Source organism: Ammospiza caudacuta, chromosome Z (assembly GCF_027887145.1).
Source record: "Ammospiza caudacuta isolate bAmmCau1 chromosome Z, bAmmCau1.pri, whole genome shotgun sequence".
Taxonomy (NCBI): Eukaryota; Metazoa; Chordata; class Aves; order Passeriformes; family Passerellidae; genus Ammospiza; species Ammospiza caudacuta.
The window spans coordinates 42,310,881-42,329,167 of record NC_080632.1 but is presented as its reverse complement, the minus strand read 5'-3'; the positions used below and the strand labels follow the sequence as shown (position 1 = coordinate 42,329,167).

Below are 18,287 nucleotides of genomic sequence, written 5' to 3'. Positions count from 1 at the left end.
GAATACGAAGTGTAAGTGTGCCTGGAAAGTAGGACTAATGCCAGATGAAGCAGTTTGTTTCACATTCTCAAATGAAAACCATTTTGTAGTCGTTTGAGAATTGTTTCACATTCTCAAATGAAAAACATTTTGTAGTCAAAACAAAGCGCCTGTGGTAATGCCTCGTGTATCTACTGGAAGTAGGATTTACCTAAGCTATCTTTCTTTTAATGCCAAACAGTCCCTATTATGTCCTGTCTATGAAGTAGTCCTCCTGATAGGCTTGAATTTCATCCCCTTTACCTTAAAAATATCCTAACTGCCTTGCTGTTTGACAGTGCTAAGGTCTCAATTCTGAATGAGGGACAGGTGGTGTGGGTTTGGTTTGCTGTGCTTTTAATTGTCTCTGTGTCTGGAATAAATGTAGGGGCTGGCCTGTCAGGAGGCAGGGAGCTGTGATAACTGCAGGTCATCAACATTTCTTCTACATCTCTCTACAGCTAAGCTCTCCACCTCAACAGCACAGGAATTTCCCATTGCCACTACTTTTCTGCTAATTCCTATTGTAATTTCAGATGCTGAGGGAAAAAAAAGAAACAATCCAGCCAGTTAAGTAGCATTCTTGCAATATGAGAAGAATATGCATTGGCATATTTTTCTTGCATTGACACAATTACTATCATGTTCTTTAACAAGTCTTTAGTGTTGGGAGAGATGGGAGTAATGTCGAGTAGTTTTCACCTAATTTGCTCTGGGTCTCGTGCTTTATGCTTAGGAAGCAAGCAGTACACAGACACAGTGCCTCACTGCCTTTGTAAATCTCTTTTTGTGTGGATTCTTGGGCCACAAGTGTTTTATGAGACATTTTCTGTGGAAAAGCTGATTTTCTGTCTCCAATGTGCAAGATTTTACAAAGTAGCTAGTTGTGTAAATAGATTTATTTTCTAAACTCACATGTCTCCTTCTCAGTAGAGTCAGCTAGTGCTTTTTCTTTTTTTTTCTTTTTTTTGCATAGAGATATCTTGGTCTGGTTTGTTTTGAGTTTGACTAGGATGTTCCTTTTACTTGATGACTGCTTTGCTTTATGTTTGCATCATTCTGAGGTCTTTGGCTGACCCAGAGACCCATCAAGGGAATATTAATAAAAAAGCATTTCATTACAGTGAAGTGAGTTCACTATGTAACACTTTTCAATGGTGCACATGGAATGAAGACTAAGCCAAGGATACTAATACCTTGGATGTGGCCTCAAGTGAATTTCCTTATGGACTTCACTGCTGAGTGTGGTGTTTTGATTTTCCCATTAACAATAACATTTTTGGAACACATCCTCTTTCTTGTTCAGTAGTGATATTGAGCTAATGTACAACACAGAGTAAAGTTTATGTTACCAAAATTCATTCCTTGAGATGAGTGTCAGTAGGCTAATATCATTGTAGGGATTTTGTGGAGAACTCCAGTGTAAATTGTTTTACCACAAGAATCTTTTCTCAAAATTCTCCTTCATGTTGCCTGAAGTATTTGTGTTCACACAAAACAAATCCGCTTACCTGTGAGTAAAATATTTTCTTCATAAAATGTGGCCTGTTCTCCAACTGTCTTTCTTGTGCCCTGATTTCTGACTCTCTGTGATTTCCTTATAATAAAGCTGTTGCTTTATAATGCTCAAGGTATACCTCAAAAGGATAGTGCTGTGTTTATGACTGAGCATGGTTTGTACTGGTAAAAGTTCTGATTCTTTGTCATGGGCAACTGAAAATAAAACACTGGAAAACGTAATAAACAGATGTTCCTCTTGCCACAGCCGTTCCAAAGTGCTGCAGTATTTACATCCCAGAACTCTCCCTTTCTTCGTATGACCAAGACTCTTGTTTTATTAGAGATGTGCCAAGCCATAAAGCCCATTTCAGCCTCCTTAGCTGTGTCTGTTACCTTTACACGTGAGAAGCAGGAAATGACTACTGAGCACAACATCCTGTGAAGGATTATGATTGCACTTGCCTGCTTGTGTTTTGGCATTGCTCGGAGGCTGCCGTAAGGTTTTAGCACTGCAGTGTGCGAGGTTTGATGCAGAATGCAAGTTGCTAAGTTTGCACTCCTAATATTACAGAGCTGAAGGGTCATTGCCCAACTGCAGGAATGGCTTTGCCTGAGAGCAACCTGTGAGAGGTGACCGTCCTACTCCTGATTTTGATCATTCTTATGTACTAAGAGGTGGCAAAGTTATCTCAGTGCTCACATGCCTTGCCACATGGTGATCTGGCTTCTCTGTAACAATAACAAATCGGTCATTTATACCAGCCCATCTGGCTTGTCCAGGGCATGTTATTTATTGCTCAGATGCTGACACAGTCTGATAGCTGAGTGGTAGACAAGCTGTGATGGCATACTGTATACTGTAGGATGTGACACAGATCTGGAAAATACCTTTTTAGATGCTGTTGGCTTTTTTTTTTAATTTGAATTGCCTCTTTCCTTTGTGGTTGTTGACAGCAGCACTGCTAACCCTCCTTTCATGCACAAAAAAAAAAAAAAAATCACAGAAATCCTTAGAGGATGAGGATGGTTGCACCAAAAACTGGTTAAAATAATATATGGAATATGTTTTTGCATCCACCAAGATACAGGGTGGCCAACTTTAGCTTTCAAGTTAAAGAAACTTTCCTTTTTGACTGCCAATATGGCAAGATCACCAAGGCCATGCCAATTTCACATGGTAATTGTAAATGTGCTGGCCTCACTAGGCCACATATTCTGACCTACAGACAATTGAACATGGGAGAAAGTGGCTTTTTCTATAGATAAGAATATGTGTCTGGAGAGACACAATCCAATTCATGGGTATGATAGTTTAACTTGTCTCTGTCACATTACACAGAAACAACTGACTATAAAACCATGGTCTATAGAGTGAAAACAGTTCAATGACAATCTGGAAGGGATTTTGTTGCTCCTTTTCTGATTACTTGGGTTAACACTTCTGGGGTTGCAACGCCTGCTTTGACACACAAAGCTATCTAAGCTCATTACAGCTACAATTACTACTACGTGAAGGCTGGGCTGCACAAGTCATTGGTTTCTAGCTACTGTCAGCCATGCTGAAAGACCAATGAGAAATATCAGGTCAGCCTCAGTTCCATTACTCTACCATAGCCCACTCTGCTAATTATTAATTGCTGTCCACTCTGACTGGGATGATGAAAGATAATCTCATGCATACATTGAGAACACAAAGTTGTTCTAGGACATTTGTCAAAATCAGCGTTACAGAATGGCAGAATTGGTGGCTATTGACTGATTCGCTAAAAGGTAAAGAAAGATGTCTTTTTTTTTTTTTTTTTTTTGTTTATGTTGCCATACTTGCAGATTTCTGTGGTGGAGTTTTTAATATTAATGGTAGAAAGAACGAAAACAAATATTAGCCTGCCAGTCCGGGTTTGAGGTGAGGGAGATTGGGATGGGGAATAAAGAGGAAGAAAGACTGCATGCCAAGAGATAGAGTGGCTGTTCTCTTTTAGAGGTACCAGTGCTTCTTTGGAAGAATTATGTCAGACAAGTGACCTCCCCCCATACTACTGAAGGATAGGAAACTTCACAGAATTTTTCTAGTGAGGGACATCATCAGGGACCAGAGCTGAGGGTTTTGTGCTATTTAGTGCATGGAAAGACCATTTTGTTGGATTTGGCTATGGAAAAATTGTATTCAGCATCTCTTGCTACCATTTCTCCTTGGCTCTTTTGGAATTTTGTCCCCTCCATGCTGATTTGTACCTCCAGATTGCAGAGAGGAAATTCCTCTTGCTGGCTGATATATTGGTATGGTAGCATTTCTTGGGGAGAGAGCGCTGTCATTGCCAGGGGAAGGCAACAGCCCTGTCTATTCCTCTGATTTCTCTTCTGTGGAGCAATTGCACTGAGAGCTGTGTCTTACATACCTCTCACCAAACTCTCACCTCTTTTCTCCAGGGCTTATCTCCTCTGCCAGATAAGCCGTGGAGAAAAAAACTTCTGCTTGTCCAGGCTGGTGTTTCTCCATCTGTCACTCCCTTGGGAGATGCTTCAGAGAAGTTTTTGATGTGGGATTCCCAGGGTGACCCTGGACAGGGCTGGTGCACTGTCCTGCAGAACCTGAATCTTGGGCGGGTGTTCCCCGCAGCCCCTATCAGGAATGAATTAGAGTGTTTCCTTCTTGTAAGTGATACTTTTTAAAGTAAACATCCGTGGGTTCCTGTGATGTGTAACTAATGGAGTGCTAAACTCTCAGGGCTGGTTTAAGACTCAGAAAATACACGTGTTGCCAATCCATCATGTTCCTAATACTAATTAACATAGCAGGGACACAATAAAGCCCCAGAACCTGCGCACATTACCCAGCTCACATTACCACTCTATAACAGTCCCTCTATTGACCTAACAAAAGTACACATTGGAAAAATGAGACGCCGTCTTTTCTGACTCAGCTAGACCTATTAAGCCAAAGAAGAGAGCTGAGGACTCTCATTTATTATTTTCCATTATTATTCTGGTATATCATGGGACAGAGTTCTTAAATAGTGTACAATGAGTTTGCTACCTTTGCTAGTATCTGAGTGTGTTACTTGCTGCTAGGCAGGCAGCCCTGACAGAGGCAGAGCAGCCCCTGACTTGTGGAGTGATGCCTGTGTGTTGGGGGGGGGGATGTTCTGCTCCTGCACAAATGAAAGTAAGACCTTATTTGTTAATTTGCATCCTTTCTTTTTATTTTTTAAAGTTAATTGCAATGAAAAGCTTATTGTTAACCTTTACTAATAGGATTGTCCCAGGCTCAAAGTAGTTCCTCAGCAGAAAAGGCTGGGAAAAGAGTAATAAAAATTTAATTAAAATTATTCTTGACTATATGAACATTTGTTTTTAGGGCCTAGAAATTTTTTTTCTTGTACTGAAAGACAGTGACATCCCTTCAATTCCGTGCAATATGCTCCTTTTTAATGTACGGTAATTCTACTGTTTTTAAAGATGAATGATGTATAGCCAAAGATAATCTGGAAGGAATCTGGACAGCAAGAGATTATCACATTTATGTGGCAGTTGTCCCTAAGTGGATGGAGTCTGGCTTTGTGAAAGTCGTGGGCAAGCTGCCGTTTACTTCCACAATTTCATGGTTGGGATTTTATGGTGCTTGTCTCTGAACTCAGTAGAGTTCACTCACTAGCCCTTGAAGCCTAGGTGTATCTCCTGCTGTTGCACATAATTTGGTGTGCTGGTTATAGACAGCATTAGGTTGATCATTATGGCCTGAAAATCTGGTATGGTGTTGGGAGTGATGCCAAGTTTTGCCAAGTAAGTACACCACAACAAATGACTCGGGCCTTGCGTATATCCTCATGGGTTCTTACTTCTTGATAAACATTTTAGATGATTGATTTTTTTCCTGAACTAGTTATTTGTGAATACCTTGCTGTCATAAATGTATTTGAAAGAGTTTTCTCATGGCTATTTAGAAGAGGGAGCTAGTAATTTATAGCTATATATCATCCCCCAGTTGTGTGTCATCCAGGTCTCTAGTATGTGGTTAAACCAGATAGGTTCAACTGGATGGACATTCCATCTGACATACTAATGTTTCTGTGCTGCAGACTGCTGCAGGATGGAAGTTGTCTCTACAGACTAGGAAAGTGTCCTTAAAGAAAATATCCCGTGGGTGGAAGTCACAGAGGAGATGGAGATGTGCAGAACAAAGACAGCAAGGCAGTTCAGCCCCAGCTCTGTGGCACAGCAGCTCCTCCCACCTCCTTTATCAGCTGAATTGTCAAAGAAGGCTTGGAAAGAAGCTCTCAAAGCCCAGGGTTTTGTGGATCATACTGCCAGTGAAATGGTCATACAGTACAGGCAAATTTCTGATCAGCATGTTGTCTTCTCTTTTAAGGCAAAATTAATTAAATATGGACCTTACCCAATTTCCCTGGCAGCTGGCACAGGAGGTTTTCCACTGACTGCAGCAGAGCTGGTTAAAGACCTTTACTCCTAGAGTTGCTTCATTTTATGCACTGAGTGGTGTGACACTTTGCATGGTTGATATGATCTTGGATGTGTAGAGACCATGAATTACCTAAGTGTCACAGATATTAAATCATGAAGTAGATGACAGTGTCCTCTCTATGTCATATGATCTTAGTGCACTTTGTGGGATAGTCTTTTATTATTGCCAGTAATCATAAGTGCTGAAAAAATACCTTAAGTAAAATAGCATTTTAGAGTACAATGCTTCCAATGTTCTTAATATGTATATACACATCTGCAATATGTTAGACTCATGCCCATTTAATCTCAAGGATTTCAATGGGGTGTCTGTATGGAATGAAGGGAGAAGTTTGATCCCAGAATACTCAATGGCCGCACCTTTTGGGAACACTTTAGGCCTTGGATTTTCACCTAGATTTGTGTTTATAATAATAAACATGTAATTTAATAAATATATATTTATAATAAATTCCATGCTATCAATGGTCTGTCTACTGTATGAATAATTTCATGTACTACTTGGTTTCTCTTTGATGATTTCAGAAAACTGTGCATCCAATTAATCTGACATGTGGTTTTGAACCACAGTGATAAATGCCTGGTAAGGGTGCTCTCTGCCCAGAGATGTGATCAGGATCTATTCCAATAATCCAAATAAAGCCTGTCAATGAGCAGGTTCCCTTGTGAGAAGAAATGGGTTTGAAGCAGTTACAGGTCCTGTATTCCTCTTCATGGATATAAGTCAGAACGGATGGATACTTTGGTTCAGCTCCCTTCTGCCATGGACAAATTCCCAAAGTCAGGAATAGGTACCTCTGCCAGTGTGTGCAAAACCACTTCTTAGCCACTGCAACCTAGAGTGCACCAATAGCAGGGCAAGAGAAGCAGCAAATGAGATTGTCCTAAACGTCCCTTAGCAGTAGGTGCTGTGTCCAGCTAGTGCCAGCCTCTCCTCCTGTCATGGCAGTACTGCCCCTTCAGAAGCTGATGCTGGTGTCAGGCCCCCATTTGTATTGACTCTGGGAAGAGACAGAGTGTTGTGGATAGGTAAAACTTTACAGAAGGAAGCCTTGTGAAATCATGGCTCACTCCTGTTACTTTGGCGAAGTAGAAAAGGCTGCTGGGAGTGACTCAGCTGAATTAGAGATACAAAAACAAGTTTTATAACCATTGTGTGTTCACATTGTTGTGTATGGCGGTTGGGTTGGATGATGTTTGTTGTATTTTAGAATTATGTAACTGATAAAAGGCTAACTGCTTAAAAATACCAGGTTTTTGCAAAAAAGGAGTTCTCTTTTGCACCTGCCTGGGGACTGCGTCTCTCTGCCTCCTCACACCAGAGGTCCCAATGATGACAGCTGAGACAGAGGCTGGAAGGAGTCATATTCAACCCCTCTCTAAAATACTTAGTAGGAATGCTGTAGAGACCAAATGTGCCAGTCTGTTTGGGGTACTTAAAACACCTCCAATGAAAGAGTTCTATTTACAGAATTCTAAAGATACACATTTCTGTCACTGTCCTCTGTATGCTTACTGATTCTCTCAGATTCTCCCCTTGCTGAATCTAGCCTCAAATAGCTAAGCAGAAGATGTGCAGAAGTACTAGCCAAAAAGGAAGAAAATAAAAAGTAATTTTAAAAGGGCTCTGATTTTATTTGTATAGCAGTAGAAATCTCTTCTACCTCAAACATCACCTAAAATCTTGTGGGAGGGGACTCTGCACTCATAAATGATTTTTTTTAATTGTGAGAGGAGTTTGAGACACATCAGCATCATGCTTGCTGTACTAGGAGTACATCTCTCACTGGTTTCCCAACTGATGCCCAAGAATCACAGGAGTGAGAGTTCTCAGTATCTCCCATATATGTGCCACATAGACTGAGCTCCTTGGTTGTGGACTTACAGCACAAGCTTGTCTGTTCTCCAAAGGATAGATGGTAAAATCATTCTGAGAGCTTTGGTGGAAATGTCACATGTGGTGATATAGCCCAGTGTGTTTTCTGTCCATTTTCAGAGAGCCCAATTGTCCTGCATTCACTCTGCCATGCTGTGAGTGATGAGATTCAAGGCGTCTCCCTCCACCACCTCAGGCATCTGTGTGCTCCACAGTGGATCCACACTGAGCCAGAGTCTGACACTTGCATTAGTATGGTACAATAGCCCAATCTAAAAGTGGTTCTACAAGCTTTCTTGCTAGTTGGAGTGTAATAAGTGTGGCCTAGATACCCACATGGATCATTTGGCCTGAGTCTGGCTGGCTGGCTTGTTTTAACTGATATATTGCCAGATTTTGATGCTGCTTTTCATGCTGACCTTTACCTCAGGTCATCCTAATAATTTCAGTAAGGCTGTTCAGAGACTGCAATGCTACAATCTGGCTAGTTGCAGTTATATGGTGGAATTCTTACTGCTAAGCACAGTATAGCCTACCCAACTAATTTGATTTAGCAGGTATCTTGTTGGCATTTAAAATATTTTGCATACGATTATATTGCATCCTGAAGAAAGAAAAACAAAACAAAACGCCACAAACCAGTTTATTAGTAAGGATTTTTGCTGTTCTGTTAAGATATGACAATCAAAAAGACAATTTATATTGTAGAGACTTGACCTTTACTTTCCAGGACTGTAAAATAAAACCCCAAGTTCTACATTTTCTGCATCTGGTTGACATTTGAATAAAACTGCCAGAGTGCAAACAAATTTTGTGAAAACATCTCCAGCAAACTTTGCATTGATTCTAAAAATATTTTTGGCTATGTTACTTTTTAGGGCCATATGTTGAAAAAGGAAGAAACCCTGAAACTTCTCTAGAATTTATTGCAACAAGAGATTTGCCAAACTACTTAAGACATTTGCGGAGATTATAGTGAAGTATATTAGTTGCTGACTTGACAATTTGCTGCGCTCACTGCTTGCATAGTGGATTCTTGATATTTATGTTGAGAGCTGATCCAACTTTGTAGTACATTTTAGCAAGAGACCTGCCAAATGTCTAGTGGCCTGTTAAATGCTGGCAAACCAAATGTCAGCCTTGTTTATGAGCCACAGCAAAGCTGCCACGAATGGCACACAAACACTCCTCATGCCTTTTTTTTTTTTTTTAAGTAAAAATTTTAGCACAGAATTGGATGGGAATGGATTTGGACTAGTTTTGACTTAAATTCTACCTAGGTCTGCCCTCAAAACCCCTGGCCATGAATCTGGAGGCTGCAGAAGAGGCAGTTCTATTTTACTGAGGTATGTTTCTTCTTGCTTCAACGAATGACCACCAGGACTGTGTGGTCCTGTCTGCAGAGGCCAAATTTGTGCCCCCTTGGTACACTCCAATAAGCGGGCAGAGTCTCCTACCACAGAGGGCTAAACTGCCCTGCTTTTATTGTTTATTCCTCTCCCTCCATGGGAGCTCATCCCTTCAGGTGCCAGGGTGAGAAGGATTGTAAATGGGAAACTCTGCTGCACCCCGTGCTGAATCCAAAGCTATCTGTGTCCGTGTGAATCCTCCCGCTGAAGGCTCTGGACTGCCTGTCAGACTTCCACTAGCTGTTTCAGAAGTGGTGGTTCTGCCCTGTTCACCTGCACTGCTTTTGATATTGTTCCAGTTTAATAGGACAGACGATTATCCTGCTACGATAAACAAGTCTTGCTATAAAAAGGCTAACCCTTGCCCTTCTTGCCAAAGCAAACATTCCTACAAAGGCAGAGATACTACTGCCATGTTCAATAAAATTTTCTTCCATATCATGCTAAAGTGAATAAATTACCTCAACATTTCTTACGTCCTTACAATATGTGTTTATTATATTTATTGGAATGGCATATCGGAATAACAGGAAATCCCTCCTCTGACTCTGTACCTACACATCTGTTAGGCAGAAATTAAATGGTCATTTAAAACAGAACAAAAAGCACACAAAGCCCCAGAAACCCCAAATCCAAATTGAAAAACTTGCTTATTTAAAACGTTCAATTAGTTAAACGTATTTAAAATGTACAATCAGTTTAGAAAGTTGTGTCATGAATAAAAATATTAAAATCTAAAAACCTAGGTTTATTTTAGTGATAGGGTCCACTTAAATGCTATTTACAAGAGACAGATTGAGTCTTATATACCTATATATAAAACCCACATTTTAATGAAAAAAAAAACTGCAAAAAATTTGGCTGTTTGTAGTGATTAGATAAAACGGGAAAGGGTGATAATTTTGTGGGTTTGGTTTTTTAAAAAATATTTTTCCCTATGCGATTCCCCTACCTCCCGCCTTTGAGATCACCCGCGAAATGTCAGCATCTTTGCTGTAGCAAATACACGGTAACTCGAGGAGGAGAACCTTGGGTCCGGGCCCGGTTCTGGGCTGGCTGAGTTTTGCGGGCACGGCTGGAGCGCGGCCCGGGCACCGGGACCCGGAGAGGGCGAGGAAGGGGCGAGCGGGCGGGGCGCGGGCAGGGGCAATTTGTATCAGATTAAACGGTAACATCTCTGGCCTAACAAGCGGCTGGAATCGCCCGCGTTTGTCGTTGCAATCTGCCCTCGACGGTGCGGAGAGAGGGCAGGATCAAAGCATTCCTCCGGGGAAATTGCGCCCAGAGTTGCCGTTTGGTTAGCCTGCCCTAACCTCGCTAATAAATTTCCCCGGGGGAAGGGAGGGCTGGGGGGGCCGGGCGCGGGGCACTGCGGCACTTGCACCTGCACCTGCCCGCAGAGCCGTGATGCAAAGCGGGACCGAGCCCTCGGGAAGGGGCGCTGCCGCAAGGGGCGCAGCCTGAGGAGCCGCCCCCGGCCCGTCGGGGTCCGGCACACCCCGCGGACCCCGGGGACCCCCGGCAGGGCACGGGGCGGGGATGCGCGGCGGGGCTCGGGAGCTGCCCTGGCTCGGGTCTCGGCCCCGGGCCCCGCCGGAACCGGGGCTGGCGCAGCGGCCGGGATTGTGCTGGGAAGGCTGTGCGGGGCAGGTGGATGCACGGCTGCACATCGCGGGCTTCAGAGGCTCCCGTGGCGCGGAAATCTGCACCTTTCCCAGCACGGCACGGCGCCGCGGCTGCCCGTGTCAGGCCACAGCGGGTACGGCTGACACCACGGACCAAATCGGAGGACTGAGTAGGAGAGGCAGTGCCTTAAGTCGCTTTCCGCCTTCTGCGGGTGCGTCCCGCCGAAGGACGGCAGAGACGCCTCTCCTTCCCGACGGGAGAGAGAGGAGCGGCTGGAGGGGAGCTCAAAAGCGCTGCGGAGCCGAGCGCAAACAACAGGAGCAGAAGAAAGTTATACAAACACGTTTTAAAATCGTGGCTGGGTTTCACAGCTCCCTGTGGATAAAGTAAACAGGAGGCGAACTGTTTTGTAATTTACTCCAGCGGACCGCAGAACCGTACTTTGTAATTTGGTGTCGGTTTACAGACAAAGGCGACTTCTGTTTCCTAACCTAGCAGGTCCTTTGTCATGCTTGTGCCTTTTAAGAGGGACCCCAAGGGGGAAAGTGGAATTCCTTGGGTATTTGCCTTTTAGTCATGCTTGTAAGTCAAACAGTAGCCGGGCTTTCTTTTGAGATGAATAATACCTGCCGTCGGGGGATGCGCTTCCTTCTCCCCGCTCTCCCGACGGTGCCGCCCGGGGAGGACAAGCCCCCGGGGAAACAAACCTTCCCTCCTTCCTGGAGGGTGCCCGCAGCTCGCGGGGCGAACCGAGGCGTTGGTGCCCTGTCCGGGCGGCCGCGGAGCCCGGAGCCCCGGCTCACGCACCTGCCCGCCCGCCCTGCCCGCCCGGCGGCCTTTGTCCCGCAGGCCTGCAAGGACAGCGTTTGTCCGTGCCGAACCGGCGGCCGGCAGCTGGTCCGTGTGCTTACCGCGAGTAGATGCCCGTGTTTATTATATACATGTATACTGTCAGTATTTATTACACACTCGCGCTTCTCAGGGAAAGAGCAAAATATTTTCCCTTTTGGAAACTAGTTTCGGCCATGTGTTCTGCATATAGTTAGATTTCGATCAGTACACACCGGTGGGAAACTAATGTTCTCCTGCATACCTTTATTATTTTTCTTCCTTGGCAAAATCCGTTTAATTTTTAAATAAACCAGTATTTCGCCTGCCCGGTGCTGAGCGCGACCGAGCTGTATTCTGTCCATTTCTGCCTCTTTCGGGAACGGAATTCCCGTTTTCACCGGCGGAAGCACGGAGCTGTAGCCTCCCCTCTTCGCGACTGAGATTTTGTGGGTCACAATTTCGATCGCTCTCTGATTGGGAAGACAAAGGACATTACCCAGATCCCAAAGATCAGCCTCCGTCAGGGAGGGAATATTCCGAAGGGAATGAAGTTACTCATAGGAAATAAAGTTATTTAGGAGAAAAACCTTAGTGGTCGGTGGAAAAAGTTCCCTCTGAAGGGAGAGAACGGTAGAAAATAGAGTAATTTTCGTCGCCTTAATTCCCGAAGGGAAAGGATCCCACCTCATTTTCAGACTTGGAAAAAAGACCATTGCCATGCGTACCTTTCACTAGTGGGTCAAGCAACGGGAACGACCGCAAACGAAAAAAGTGGCGGCTGTTTGAGGCTTTTAAACCCTTGCCCCCGACCCGCTCCTCGGGTAGGGGGACTCCGCTCGCCTGCCGAGCGGGTTTTTTAGCTGTCACCATCAGGAGCGCTCCAGTCTTTTCTCCCTTCCCTTCCCCTCGCACTCCTTTTGCACCCCGCAGTGGGGGCTCACCACTCACCGCCCCCATCGCTCCCGCCTCGCTCCGCGCCCGCCCGCACCCACGAGCGGCCGGCGGGCACGGCGGGGGCGGGGCCGCGGCCGCGCGGGCCAGTCGGGGGCGGTGCCTGCGGGCGGGCGCCCAATGGGCGGCGCGGGCGGCGCGGCGGGCGCTGATATCGGCGCGGCCCGGCCCGGCCGCCTCAGCTCGGTGCCATCCCCGGTGCGGCGGCCTCAGCTCTGTGCCATCCCCGGCGGGCTCAGCTCGGTGCCATCCTCGGTGCGGCGGGCTCAGCTCGGTGCCATCCCCGGTGCGGCGACCTCAGCTCGGTGCCATCCTCGGTGCAGCGGGCTCAGCTCGGTGCCATCCCCGGTGCGGCGGGCTCAGCTCGGTGCCATCCCCGGCCCGGCGCGGCCAGTGCGCACCCACAGCCACGCACCGCACCGCACCGCAGAGCCGCACCGCAGGCATCGCCCCGACGGCGCGGCGTCCCTGCTGTCGGGGAGCCTTAAGTCCTAGGTGCTGGGATCGGGAGTTCCTTGTCTCGACTGGTCTGGGGCAGCGGCCCTTGCGAGCTGCGAGGAGCTGAGGGACGCGTTGTCCCTGCACCACCTGCCTTTGGTAAGTGCAGCGTGCAAAGCAAGGACAGGGAGGTCGTGTGGGGAGCAGGTGGGGATCGGAAGATGCAGCTTCCTCAGAGAGCTCTAGGAGTTCATACTACCTTTGCGATGTGTGAAGTCCAGCTGTGCTCTGCCTGTGTCCCAAGTCTGAACGCAGCTGGCAGGAGGGTTCTCGGGATCCTGTAATAAGCAGGACCCTCTTAGGGCCGGACAGAGCCGTAGCGCTGCAGGCAGGGCATTGCCCTGGGGAGGTTCCTCCCGCATCCTTGGCTGCAGGAGACGCGCTCCTGCCTGCGGCCGGCTATCACAGCTCTCCGCAAGCCGCGCCGGGAGGGACGGAGGGAGGGACAGAGGGAGGCGTCCGTCGTGGCTAAGCTGAGCCCCGCGCGGGTCGTGCGCAGGAGACCGGAGCTGACGGTGAGGGGAAAGATCACATCCCAGGCGGGCTCTGCCGTGACTTCCCGACGGGGGCGCATCCCGGCGGGGCCGCAGGCGGGCACCTCGGAAGCCGGGCGTGCTCCGGCGGCCGTTCCACCGCGGGGCTGGAGGCCTGACCCCTCTCTTGCAGCTGCGCCGCCGAGGAGCCATGGCTGAGGAACGCGCCGGCGCCGACTGGGAGATCGACGTGGAGAGCCTGGAAGGGGAGCCGGACGAGACACCCGGCGCTCCGCGCGGCAGCACCGGCCCGGAGGAGGCAGAGGAGGAGGAGGAGGAGGAAGGCGAGGAGGCGGCGGCGGCCCCGCGGCGGGGCGAACCGCGGAAGCTGAGCCGCACGCCCAAGTGCGCCCGGTGCCGCAACCACGGCGTGGTGTCGTGCCTGAAGGGGCACAAGCGGTTCTGCCGCTGGCGCGACTGCCAGTGCGCCAATTGCCTGCTGGTGGTGGAGCGGCAGCGCGTCATGGCCGCCCAGGTGGCGCTCCGACGGCAGCAGGCCACCGAGGTGAGGGGACACGGGACGGGACGGGACGGGACGGGACGGGACGGGACGGGACGGGACGGGACGGGACGGGCGGCGCCGCTCTGACGGAGCCATCAATCCAATTGCTCTCTTAGGACAAGAAGGGGCTGACGGGGAAGCAGGCAAGTCTGGAGCGCAAAGCCGTCTACCAGCGCCACGTCCGAACGCCCAGCCTCTTGGCCAAGAGCATCCTGGAAGGTAAGAGCATCCCCTGTCCCTCCACGGCTTCCCGCAGCACCGCTGACAGGGGGGAAACGCCGCTGTGCCCCAGGAGGACCCGCACGTCCCGTCCAAGGCGGGAAAGGCAGCGTCCTTCCCCGAAACAGGCGCCAAAGCGCGCCCCGCTACCGGCGCCGGGCGGCCGAGGCTCCGGCCCTTCGAGGCTGGAATCGATGCGGCAGAATTTCAGTTCCTTGTCCCTTCCGCCCAAAATAATGCCTGAAATGCTAGCAACGGTAGTTTGAAATTTGAGAGTTACTGTTACAAGCTGGCAGTCTTTTTACATGGCTACCCAGCGGCGTTTTGCGGTGCAGGGTAATTTATTCGCAGGGTAGTTTATTCGTGGGTGTTTTAATCAGCAAACGAGTAAATAGATGATTTTTTTCGTTTTATCTAAATGCCTACACAGCAGTTCCGTTTGAGACATTATCAAAAGTAAGATCTGCAAAATATTTTTTTCACTGTTGAAAATATTAACTGTGGAAGAATTGTCTTTTAAAAGATCGTTATTTTAGTGAAAGGTTCTATTTCTTCCCCCACACCCATTTGGGATTGTGCATATATTTATTCCTGTATTTGGTTTAATTACTTTCCAAAACATTTCTCTATAAATCATTGTACTTCTCAATTTTTTTTTCTGGAAAAAAAAGCTCTTTTCTTTGTCTGTTCAAGCTCAATTAATATTTAGTCCCTTTAGAAACCTCTAATTTACATCTACAGTTCATTTTTTTGAAAACTCTTCTGTACTTCTTCTCATTTATCGTAACTGTCTTTTTCTTTTCTCCTAGTTCTCCTTGGGATTTTCTACCATCTCTAGCAATGTGTACATAATGATTCATCTTTAGAAAATAGAAAGACACCAGCTGTAGATATAGGTATCTTCCTTGGAAAAGGGGAAACGTGTATGAGAGGAATGGGGGTTAAAACAGGTAAAATCCTGTTCTCCTGACTCGTGTAAATACAACCATTAATTCAGTGGAATTACTTGACTGGGTAGAGCAAACAGGATTGTGTCCTATCTGTATTATTAAATTAAGCCAGGTAGCTTGGTAATTGAATGCACTGGATGCTGAATTTCTATGTTTTATTGAAATTCTAGTTCATAAGAAATAAAATATTTGAATGTTTTCCATATGTGTTAAAAGTGAATGGTTATCTCTCTCCTTAAGCCTCAGGATGGAATACGAGTTATAATACACTGTAGGGCTTTGCCTTTTTTTTTTTCCTTCTCCCTCCTCAATCTGTTTGTCTGGAACTGCTTTTTGAGAAAACTACCAATCAGCTAGCTTTGGTGGATGCTAAACATGTCAAAAAAGCAGGGCTTGCTTATCTGCACTGAGGAACTGAATGTGCCTGATCACTAAGCCTCTGTGTCACGGTGACTTCTGTAGGAGCTGATGGTGACCAGAATCTGTGGCAAAAGCACGGTGCTTGGTGGGACTGGCTCATGGAGTTGTTTTACAAACACAGCTTTAATGTGGTTTAATTCCTAATGCTGCTTTGTTGTTTTAGGTTACCGTCCAATTCCAACAGACTCCTACATGGGAGGGAATTCACCCTTGCCACCTCCTGTAAGTGACAGGATGAGAAAGAGACGGGCTTTTGCTGATAAGGAGTTGGAGAACATTATGCTAGAGAGAGAGTATAAAGAGAGAGATATGATGGAAGCTACACAAGCAGCTGCCCTTTTTCTCCCTAACCGTATGGTGCGTGGAGCTGAATACAATTCATATAAAACAGCCTTCAACGCTACTCAAGCTGATAATCCAAACAAGGAATTTCCAAATTTTTTACCAACCTGCCTTGATCTAACGATGCAATATTCAGGACCTAGCAACATGGAACTAATTTCTTCAAATGTCAGTGTAGCTACTACCTACAGGCAGTATCCCCTGTCTTCTAGATTCTTAGTGTGGCCAAAATGTGGCCCCATTAGTGATGCTGTTCTCTACCAGCAATGCCTGTTAAATGCTACTGCTGTCCAAGCTCTCAAACCTGGGGCAGGTTGGGATGCCAGGGTCTCACAGAGTCAGGACTGTCCAAACACTGAGCATGACATCATTCCTCCAAAACTGGAAAATTCATTTGTTCTGACTCACACGCGAGACATTCAGCAGTCACGTAATGAAATGCTGTGCCTTCATCAGGAAGCTCGTGAGAGGTCAGCTTTCTCTCCTCCAAAAAGGACTTTCTCCCAGGTTTCTGATAAGGGTTCTCTGTCTCCTCAGGAGCAGGCATTAAGCAAGATCAGCAAAAACAGTACCAAACCCCTGCCACCGCTCAAGTACAGTGCCTTTCAGTCACTGTTCCATCAGACATTTCCTGACACTCCAACAGCAGAGTTAAGAATGTCATTTGTGAAGGAGACTTTTGAAGACACTTCTAAGAAATACAGGGAGTGTGCTGTTAAAGAGAACCAAAAATACAAGTTTACTGTAGACAAATGTGCAAAAGACTTCTTTGGGGCCAAACAGGCCACAACAAAGCTTTCAACAACTGAGCCACTGTCATTTTCGGTTGAATCCATCCTTAAACGACCTTCTTCTGCTGTTACTAATGTCTCTGAATGAATAAACTTTACCTTCAGAGTAGAGAAGCTTCCTAAGCTTTGCTTTCTGCAGAATTTCTCCTGACTGCCTAATCTCTTAAAAGAATTTTAAAGAGGAATTTCTGCAGTAAATGGTAACGGTTTCTTTTATTTCAAAATGATGTACATAAATATGCACGTTTTCTGAACAACAAATTTAATTTTTTAAAATTGAAACTGCATGTACAGACTGTAAAGTGTTTTTATTTTAAGCAGCCCTTCAAACCATTCAATAAAATGAGTTTATTTACAAACATACACTGATCTCTCTTGTGTCCCTAGCATCTTGCAGGCAAATATGCCCTACTTTCAAAATATACTTCTTATTTTATCAGCCATTATAAATGTGCTTACTACTTAAGTTTCTGGGGTAAGCAGTCATTTGTCCTTTGAACCTCCAGCAGCTATGAGAAGAGGTAACAGCAGTTCATGTAGGCAAGTGTGGATTCACAAAACTTTTTATTTATGTAAGTGAGGTTTGGATCAGATTCCATATGCCTTTCTTATTCTGAAGGGGGGTGCAGGCTAGCACAAAAGACTGGTCTATTCCACACTTCTCTATAAAACTTCTGTTACTAAAGTGGAGAATTACTAGATTGGTTTTGAGAGGAATGGCTCTAGTGAGCTTTTGATAAAAAATCAGCATTTTTTGAAGTTCAGTTTTTGAATAAAAGTCTGCTTTTTAGAATCAGTTTTTACATTGTTTTAAATGTTCAATTCACTTTACTTCAAATTTCTACCCCCTTGAATATGTCCCTTCTGAGAACATTTCACTTTTGATCAGCCAGAGTCTGAGATTCTTGTTTTTTGTAGTTGTAGTTGTGATTTGTAGTTGAAATTACCCTCAGGCTGTAAAAATGATGCACAGAATCATTACTGGTAATGAGAAATCAAATAATGGCCTCTCAGGTTTTAATCCCATGTCTGTGTGTAGGGGTAGAAAATAAAGATAGAAATAAAGGAGACTATCCAACCAAAATTATCTGAGAACTGAAATTGCCTTAGGGTTATGGGTAAAGGCTTTGCTAGATCTCATTTTGACAGAGGTTGAAGCTTTCTAAATTGGTGACTTTGTAAGTTTTTTTGCTATATGTTGCTGCCAGCACATCTAACTGGTGCTAATAGGCAATCTGTTAGATACTTTTCCTCCTTAACATTTTAATCCTGTGCATAGTGCTCATCCAATTGAAAGGAGTTGATGTTTGTTCTTTATTTTCATGGTTTGTCTAGGGACAAT

At 45.8% G+C, this 18,287-nt stretch overlaps 1 protein-coding gene across 1 annotated transcript; it reads left to right on the top strand.

The window, feature by feature from the left end:
- The first annotated feature begins 13,066 nt into the window (after positions 1-13,066).
- Positions 13,067-17,262, top strand: DMRT2 (doublesex and mab-3 related transcription factor 2). Its single transcript, XM_058824162.1, has 4 exons — positions 13,067-13,287; positions 13,855-14,226; positions 14,340-14,442; positions 15,976-17,262. Exons 2-4 carry the CDS (start codon positions 13,873-13,875, stop codon positions 17,031-17,033), a joined length of 1,515 nt encoding a protein of 504 aa, XP_058680145.1. The 5' UTR covers positions 13,067-13,287; positions 13,855-13,872; the 3' UTR covers positions 17,034-17,262.
- The last annotated feature ends 1,025 nt before the right edge of the window (positions 17,263-18,287 follow it).

Coding starts and splice junctions, on each gene's coding strand:
- DMRT2 (XM_058824162.1), top strand. CDS start 13,873: ATGGCTGAGGAACGCGCCGGCGCCGACTGGGAGATCGACGTGGAGAGC. Junction 14,227..14,339: donor GACGGCAGCAGGCCACCGAG/GTGAGGGGACAC, acceptor TTGCTCTCTTAG/GACAAGAAGGGGCTGACGGG. Junction 14,443..15,975: donor GGCCAAGAGCATCCTGGAAG/GTAAGAGCATCC, acceptor TTGTTGTTTTAG/GTTACCGTCCAATTCCAACA.